This window comes from Sinocyclocheilus rhinocerous, unplaced genomic scaffold (assembly GCF_001515625.1).
Source record: "Sinocyclocheilus rhinocerous isolate Xijiao unplaced genomic scaffold, SAMN03320098_v1.1 scaffold433, whole genome shotgun sequence".
Classification (NCBI taxonomy): domain Eukaryota; kingdom Metazoa; phylum Chordata; class Actinopteri; order Cypriniformes; family Cyprinidae; genus Sinocyclocheilus; species Sinocyclocheilus rhinocerous.
Window position 1 is genome coordinate 1,372,514 of NW_015627897.1, and position 9,315 is coordinate 1,381,828.

The 9,315-nt window shown below is 34.8% G+C and overlaps 1 protein-coding gene across 1 annotated transcript; it reads right to left on the minus strand.

Moving 5' to 3' along the window:
• Nucleotides 1–2,783: 2,783 nt before the first annotated feature.
• On the minus strand, nucleotides 2,784–8,738 carry rlbp1a (retinaldehyde binding protein 1a). Its single transcript, XM_016548398.1, has 8 exons — nucleotides 8,642–8,738; nucleotides 7,893–7,933; nucleotides 7,528–7,656; nucleotides 7,173–7,377; nucleotides 5,108–5,286; nucleotides 3,886–4,044; nucleotides 3,681–3,791; nucleotides 2,784–3,452 (listed from the first exon to the last, which is right to left on the minus strand). Exons 2-8 carry the CDS (start codon nucleotides 7,899–7,901, stop codon nucleotides 3,306–3,308), a joined length of 939 nt encoding a protein of 312 aa, XP_016403884.1. The 5' UTR covers nucleotides 7,902–7,933; nucleotides 8,642–8,738; the 3' UTR covers nucleotides 2,784–3,305.
• Nucleotides 8,739–9,315: the final 577 nt, after the last annotated feature.

Genomic DNA, 9,315 nt, shown 5'->3' on the forward strand with positions numbered 1-9,315 from the left:
GCATTTTGTTTTAAGAAAATTATTCATATTTTGAGGACTTTTTTTTTAAAAATAATTGACATTATTTTCATGATAATTAGGCACATTTTTCTTCCCACTTTACTCTGTATTTCTCAATAAATCTCCAAAAATGTGTAATTATTGTAACATTAATTTTCTTACAGTAAATACGATATATATCTACTATATGTATATACAGATAATCTTCATTATAACACTTTTTTTGGGGGGGGGGGGGGGAATATTACTCTGCCATTCCTGGACATGTTTTGTGAGATTCCGTAATCTTTATTAATTTATTATCATGCTGCAGCTGTGGAAGAAAATGTATTATTTGCGTTTCCAAGGGGGGAAAAAAACTGAAAAAGCCACTCGATGACCAAAAAAACAATCAAATAACCTATGTAACATTTAGTATACATGACAGTTGAGTAAAGATTGTCACTGGTTGCCGAAAACTCGGTCATGTGTTGAGAACTATGTGCATTTATAACATACATAATTGCCTTCATTATTAGTGTTTAGCCGTCAATATTGATGCATCTTCTTAAAGGAGAAAGTGTCACTTTCAGTGTTACACGTGTCAAAAGACTTTTTACCAGTTATCAGTTGAAAGACGCCCCCTGTGGGTTATGAGGTGTAGGTAAATGTTAACTTTCACACTCAACTGGAACGGTTTATAAAATCCCATCCAGATATTTAGTATTTGTTGCTTGCTAGGAAGAGAGTTTACCTCCCCTCTGTTAGGTTTTGTTCTGTAAGTCTCTGTATTCTTCTTGTCTTATTTCTTGAATCTTTGGAAAACAGCAAAATGGTGTTGTAAACGTGAGTCTAAAAGCTCCCGGTTGGGAGTCATTGTTCGGCTGTTTCCGGCGATCAGATCTATTTGGCCTTTTGCACCAGCACTAATTCAATCTTTGCTGAAAGGCGATCCAGTTTGCCTTTCAGAATGTCTCCCACTTACTTTTTGCACAGAAAACACGGGCTTATGTTGTACATCCTCTACAAACATTAACCAAAATGTTGTTTGTTTTTGTATTTTACATTAATTTCAATGTTATTTTTGTTCTCTTATGTACAAAAGTATGATTATAAATGAGTGTTTGTGAATGTTTGCATCATATCTGCTTATGAAAACTACCAACAAACTTGCTTTGTCAGGTAAAAAGCTAAATGTGTTTAGTTGTTATATAATGATGGTTTATGGAAACCAGGGAACTTTCATTTGTTTGACGATCAGCAATAACGCTTTGAATTTTTTTTTCTCTTTTTCTCCACGCCAAACTGAGACGAATAGCTCAAAGAAAATATTGTGTCAAATGGAGTTTCGAGAATATGTATTCATGCTGCAGTCACAAATAGGAATTTTAAAAGGAAAGTGAAAGGCCATATGTATTAAAAAAAAAAAAAAAATGTCTATTTGCGGAATATAGAGTAGAATAATCCCAAAGCTTTGAGACTGACACTGCCCAATGTCACTGTAATCTCACTTTAGGGATTATTCACTGAAGATCATCAAATCTGTTCCTACTGTTCTGACCCACGTTCTCATCACGGTTTATTGTGTTTTTGAATGTCATTTTTCATGACCTCAAAACCCCATGCAGCATAATATCTCAATCACTGGTGTGTTTTTGATTTGGAAAACCAATGGTGTGCGATTGAATAATTTATTATTACAAGAATGCTTATTGTGTTCCAGAAATAAATTATTTTCTTGTTTAAAAAACAAATTGCTGTTACGTGATTTTTCTCCAGTAGAGATATCTTTAATTAGGGATATTTTTTTTTTTTCTTTTTCTTTTTCTTTTTTTCTTTTTTTTCTTTTAAATATGTCGGTATTAACTCTTTCAGTCAAACAACATATTACAAGTTAATGTGTGTATATATAAAATATAAAATCTGTCATTTACAGGCTAAATTATATGTACAACACCATTCAAACTTAAAGGGGTCATAGGATGCCCATTTCCTACAAGCTGATATGATTCTTTAGGGTCTTAATGAAAAGTCTGTAACATAGTTTGGTTAAAATTTCTCAATGGTAGTGTAAAAAAACACCTTTTTTTTACCCTGTTAAAAACAGCTCTTTTCAGATCAAGCCGTTTTTGTAGCATTTTCCTTTAAATGTTAATGAGCTCTGCTGACCCTGCCCCTCTCTTCCGAGCTGCTCTCAGAGAGACTGTTTACTTTAGCCGCATTCATCGTGAAACTTGCTAATTAGCACATTAGTAAAAGTGCATGTAGCATCCTATGACCCCTTTAAATTAAAAAGTCTTCTGCACACCAAGGCTGCATTTATTTGATCAAAAATAGTCAAAACAGTAATGGAATATTACAATTTTCTATTTTAATATATCTTAAAGTAATTTATTTCTTTGATGGCAAAGCTGAATTTTCAGCATCATTACTCCAGTCTTCAGTGTCACATGATCCTTCAGAAATTAATCTAATATGCTGATTTGCTGCTCAAGAAACAATTCTTATTAATTCTGAAAACAGTTTTGCAGCTTAATATTTTAGAATTTTTCAGAATTTCCTTATTAACAAAGTTCAAAAGAACAGCATTTATTTGAATAATTTTTTTTTATTCTACATGTCTTACTGTCATTTTTTTTCAATATAATTGCTTCCAACTGCATCCTTGCTGAATAAGTATACTAATTTATTTAAAAAAATCGTACTGATACCAAACACTTGAACAGTGGTGCGTATTGTCTGTATTACTAGTACGTTTACGCTTTTAGTACATGTTTTCACATGACATCAGATGTACAAAACTCAACATTTTGCCCACTTTATTGAAAATGTCAATTAGACTTGACACTAAAGCTCTGGGTCTAGAAGAACCAACATGAGTTAACAACAATAACCACAACATTATATCTACAAGCCATTCGGTCTAAAACAACAAAGTAACAACCGTATTATTTCTTGGTCAAGGCTTGTAATCAAGTTTATGCATTTAATTCTAATTATTACACTTATTTTCTACACACAACTAGTACAAAACTTTCTTTTGAAATTTCAGGCCGAACGTTTTCAAGGCAAAGAATAAAAGACACTTCAAGTTTCTCTGTTTAAAACAAATGTCAGATAAGTCTAGACATTTCATGTATTGGCCAGTGAGATGTGTAATAATGTACAGTATCATCCCAACAGGACCTGTTACCTTCTACTTTTATTGAAATACAGTGGTTAAAAGTAGGCTACTCTAATAATTTCCTTCATAGTTTCTATAAAACATCTTAACCATATTTTAAACAAACAAACGGTCACAGTGTTATGCTGTTGGCTTGGGTCTTTTAAAGGGCTGTATCTTCAGATCCAAAGAGCTTGATCGCCGTCTCTTTGCCGTCACAGTTGGGACCCGTCCCATCGAAATCCGGAGGAAGGATTTCAGTACCAAAGTCTCTGAAGTAGCCATCCAGCTCGTCCCCATGAACAAAAACCTAGAAAAACCGGTTCGAATTTCTCAGTGCACATAAGATGGGCTGAGGAAGTGTGATTCTTATGTATAGAATTAAATGGTTTAGTGAGTGTGCGTTTCTAGGTGTGCAAGACTTCATGCATCTTTTGTTCTCCTTTTGAACCCATTTGCCAGAATAGTGAACCTCTTGTTCAACCCTTTTTTCCCCACATCCAATTGAATTCCTCTCTTTCCCCTTCACTCCACTCACCCTCTCCAGCAGTTTGCTCTTCATGAAGGGTTTCACCACGTTATAGGTTGTTGTGAAGTACCAGGGCTGGTGGATCACATGCACCGCCTTGAATCGGGCCGGGAAAGAGTCCTGGATCGTACAGACCGCACAAGCTTTAAGTTTATGTGATCCAGTGCTAAATGATAAATGAGGTTGTGGACTGAAGGCGATATAAGGTGTTTACCTGCAGCATGTCCACCATCTTCTTCAGCTCGGTGTGTTTGATGCCGGATGCGTGCTGCATCGTGAAGCCCTTGAAGTTCTCAATGAGGGCAAAGCCGTTGATTTGAGTCTCTTCGTTTTCTAGAAGTTTCTCAAGGATTACGCAGTAGGCACGCAGAGTCTGTGAAAAGACACATTTGTGTTTGAGACGGGGTTATTATCGTTAACTACAAATAAAACCATTAAAAAGTTACATATAATTTTTTTTTGGTTACTTATATAAAAAAAACTTATATAGCCTATAAAATAAATATTAACTGAAAATAAAATATTATTGTAATGTTTTCTTTCAGTTTCAGCTAGTTGCCAAGGCATACTTTCTCATTTTTAGTTTAACTTGAAATACTAAAATAACTAAAACTGAAAAAAAAATAAAATAAAAGTAATAATAAAATAAGAGCTATATAGACTTAAAACAACAACAACAACAAAAACACACCAAAATTACTAAAACTAACTAAAATGAAACAAAATAAAATGTCAAAATATTAATACAACTATAGTATATCAATGAGAACGCCATTGTAAAGAAACGCATTTCTGTTTGTTTTTTAGCTCCACACAATGGTTCTTTTTAGAAAATGAAATTTCATTTTCAGCAATTAATCTGTTGTATCATGTTGGATCTTTTTATTAGCTCTGTTAGTAAGTTTAGCCATTACAATCTGAAATCTGAAAATCATTAAATTGATTAAATGCAATAATGAACTCTGCAATGACCTCCAGATATTCTTTTGCCCTGTATAAAAGTACAATACCTTTTGCCCTGTATAAATAAATATGCAGGGTGACTTCAAGTAAACTGGGTCACTTCTTGTCACTCATGTCACTTGCACAAAGTGGTGAATTCACTTCTTCATAATATGAAAAGTGAACAATGACTTTTCAGACAAGCCGAAATGTCATAAAATCATATGCAAATAATTTAAATGTTTATTGATTAGTACACTTTCAACATTTTAGCTATTATTTAATCATGTCCATTAAAAAAGGATAGATAGATAGATACAGGTGCATCTCAATAAATTAGAATGAAATTCACGGTCATTTTTTAGATAGATAGATAGATTATTAATAATATTATTGTCATAAAATCAATATCAAGAATTTTGTCAGCAATAGTATAAAGAGCTGTATTTTTGGACAGTGGATGGAAATTAGACTGTAATAAATAGCACGCATACTTCATCAAAAGTGACCTCCTCCAGATCCCAGTTGTCAATGTTGAAGAGCAGCACCACTCGCCCGTACTTGTCTCTGGTGGAGAGGATTCGAGGGTAACCGGCTTCAATGGTGCTGCGCACAGCCTCCGGGGTTAAATTCTCAAACAGCTCCGGATAGTCTCGCCTAAAACGCACATAACCTGTCAGAGAGAGAAAAACAAGACTATTCACCATTTGTAGAATGTAACTGAATATGTGCTTGTTTATGGTATTGTAAAAGTGAATCCCCATTAAGTCTCAATAATGCCTTAAACTTTTCTCACATTTGCCAAGATATCAATCAGGCTTTTATGACTCATATAAAATGATATAGTGAGAATATGGAGTTCAAATTGAGCAAAACTATGCAATTTGGTGTTATTTATATGGCCAAAAAGTACAATGAAATTCTGATAGCTTGTAATGTAAATCAGTGAGATCTTACATCTAACAGTATAGCAGACTACTTACACAAAATGCATATAAATATCAGAAGTCACTCTATATTTCCCTAAAGTATAATGCTTAGGTTTATGCTCAAAGTTTTTATTGTGGGACAAAACTCGATGCAGTACAATACAATGATGATTGAGATATAAACACAAAACACTCCTCAAAAGCCTGATAATCATATTCAATACTCACATTTTAACATGAATTGATGTATGGATAATCAAGTACTCCTAAGCTGCTTCGGTCCAGTAAGTGCTCATCTTAAAGGGATAGTTCACTCAAAAATTAAAATTTGATGTTTATCTGCTTACCCCCAGGGCATCCAAGATGTAGGTGACTTTGTTTCTTCAGTAGAACACAAATGAAGATTTTTAACTCAAACCGTTGAAGTCTGTCAGTCATATAAAGGCAGTCAATGGGCTCCACGGCTTTGAGAGTAAAAAAAACACAGACAAAACCAAATTAAACCCTACGGCTCGTGACGATACATTGAGGTCTTAAGACACGAAACGATCGGTCTGATCGCCAGATGTTGTGAACGCGCTCAGGACAGTTGGACATTGCGGTGGATCAGATATAAATACTGTTCAGTTTCTTGCACAGACCGATTGTTTCGTGTCTTAAGACCTCAATGTATCGTCACGAGCCGCAGGGTTTAATTTGGTTTTGTCTGTGTGTTTTTTTTACTCTCAAAGCTGTGGAGCCGATTGACTGCCATTATATGACTGACAGACTTCAACGGTTTGAGTTAAAAATCATCATATGTGTTCTACTGAAGAAACAAAGTCACCTACATCTTGGATGCCCTGGGAGTAAGCAGATAAACATCACATTTTCATTTTTGGGTGAACTATCCCTTTAAAATATCACTAACATTATAAAAGTTATTCTTATACGTTTGCTTTATACAAATCAGATTTCACAGCAAAAAGACACATGAACCATGATTTTTAGAACAATACAAATGATTTTTGCTTCCTGATACAAACTCTCGATCAGATGACAAAAGGCATGTAGCAGATTGGGTACAACAGCAAAGCTAATTTAGAAATGTGTGTATCAAAAAGAACAAAGCAGACTTTTTAGGGTTAATTTATGTCTATTTTATAAAAGGATTTTCGGGAGCTATGAAAGAGCCATCTTTGATAACATTTCTGCATTACAAGCATGAACGTTTGCTATGGCAATAATATCAATACTGTTTCTTGTCATTCTATCTTAGTGAATGCAGCATTGCTCTTTCAGTATTTCGTTCTGGTTCTCATGCATTGAAAGGTTCAGTCATGTGTGCGAGTGTGTTTGCCATGTTTCTGTGGGCCGTGCATGTGTATTAGAAATGTCAGTGTGTGTGTGAAATACACAGAACATCAAAGTCCAGCCTGTCTGCCTGTTCTCAGAGAACGGGAACCTGCCCTATTTCTGCACAAAGGCAAAAGTTTTGAGAAAGCCCCAATTAAAGCAGATAATTTCTCCCTGTCCCAGAGCCTGAGGATGCATAGATGAAGACAAAAGCATGTTTAGATGACCGCAATGACTCGGCCTAGCAGGAAAACAATGGGGCTGCGTCATAAATGCCTTTAATAAAATGTTTTACCTTTCATAAGCTCGTGTGCTCTTGTCACATCAAACTTTCTGGCACGTATGAATCTCAGAAGAAGGGAATCGGGTTCATTCTCGAATTTTTCTTGCACAGCTTTGGCCAGATCGTCCCCTCCGCTTGCCTTTTCTTTTATCATGGCCCTCAATTCCTTTATAGAAGACACTTTCCTCTCCTCCGTTTCATTCAGTTCATCTTTAGCCTTTGAGAGAGGAAGATGAATTTACATTTATGTAAATTGATATACTGTAAGCTATACTCACTATATAGTGTGCACTGAACTCAGTGCTAAGATATCATGATATACTAAATGATATACTGTAAGCTTTATAGTAGAATATAATAGTGATACCTTCTGTTTAGTGTGATCCGGCAGTTTCTTACAGGGTCCGTAAACCGGCCCGTGGTCCTTAATGGTCAGATGGTCGAGTTTAGTGCGTAACGCCTGCTCCTCCTCGGACACCATACGAAATGTTCCGGTCTAATGGGATGTAAATGAAAAGAACGCATTATATTATGTGCCATGCTTGACAGAATCACAGACAAGAGGGTTTAAAGAGAACTAATCCTGTGTCTACTGTGGAGACCCCCAAATCTATTGAATAATCCCCATCACATGACCTACTGAAACACCTTGAGAAACAAGAGATTAGTTCATCCCACCGACTGCATTTAACCATAAAGGTTATTATGGAAGCTGAAAGAGAAGTTACTTACAGCAGCCATGATGCTGAGATCCTCCAGTGGCTGAATGGAATCAAAAAAATAAGAAATCATATTTCACTGTCTATATTTAGATTTAATTATAATATTAGTTGTAATATATTCTGAATCAAAATAAAGTGTAAGACAGTAAGTTGCATGTAGATTCTTTTGCTTGTAAAAATAAAACAAAATACTGAATTAATGTGAGACAGGTCATGGGAAAGCATGTGCATCATTTATATTAAATTATTTAGTTGTCCTCATTTGGATAAAAGCGTCTGCTAAATGTAAATGTAGTTAAAATTTTGCAGTTTTAGTCTATGTTAAACTTGATGTAAACACAAAAACAGAACATTCCAGGATTCGCTAATGCATTATATAATTAATTACGATAAATACTTGTTTAACAAAATTTTACCTGCAAATGTAAATTGGTCTATTTAAAACTCCATTTTACTTTTTTCTCAAGTGAACACTGGCTTGACAATATTTAGTTTAAAAAGCCTCTAAGTTTGAACATTGATAGATAGATAGATAGATTAAACTGTGATTTTCCTCTGAGACAATTACAACAACTGAAATATTATACGATAAAGCTAAACATCTGTATTCGGTCAATTAATAAATGAGTGATGCAACTAAAAGCTTGTTTTAAGTATCAGTCAATGTGCCCTGAATTCAGTCCCAGCATCCTCTTAGCCTGTCAGCCTTAAAACAGAGCAAGCACAGAGCATTAATAAGCCTCAGAGGCCGTGACTTACCTCAGCCGAGGGAGATTGAGAAGTGCAGGGCTGGAGGCTGGAGACGAGGGGTGCAGGCGGATTAACCTGTCACACCCCATAACTCACAACACATTCATCCCATCTACATAATAAACATTCACCAGGGGAGGGACTGAACGCGACCGACCTCAAAACATCTCCATAAAAGAGTGTGCACTGAACTCAGTGCTAAGATTTTTGCTTTGTTTTGTATGTAATTGAGTGTATGATTGTGTTGCGGTCAGAAAAATAGTATGCCAGCGTTTGTATAGTAACTTTTATTAATAAATAAGAAACATTGTATAATGCAGAACAGATCAGTATTTCATGTAGTCACACATGATTTAGAAAATGTGAATTCAGGTTTCATTTCTAGCTATTTGAATGTATATTTACTAATATCTTTAGTCAGTGGGGCAAACAAACAAAAACAAAATTAAACAAGATTATTTTTCTTACCTCACTGATATATATATATATATATATATACAGTGCACAGCATAAATGAGTACACCCCCTCTGAATAAATATAAAAGTTTTTTTCCTACATTTTTCAGAAAACAAAACTTAATACCTAAAGTAATTTTCCTTTTCAAGTAAATGTATCTTGATTTAAGAATAATGACAGACGAGACAAAGATACCGAGTAGGATTTTTTGCTATTTTGGGTTGCT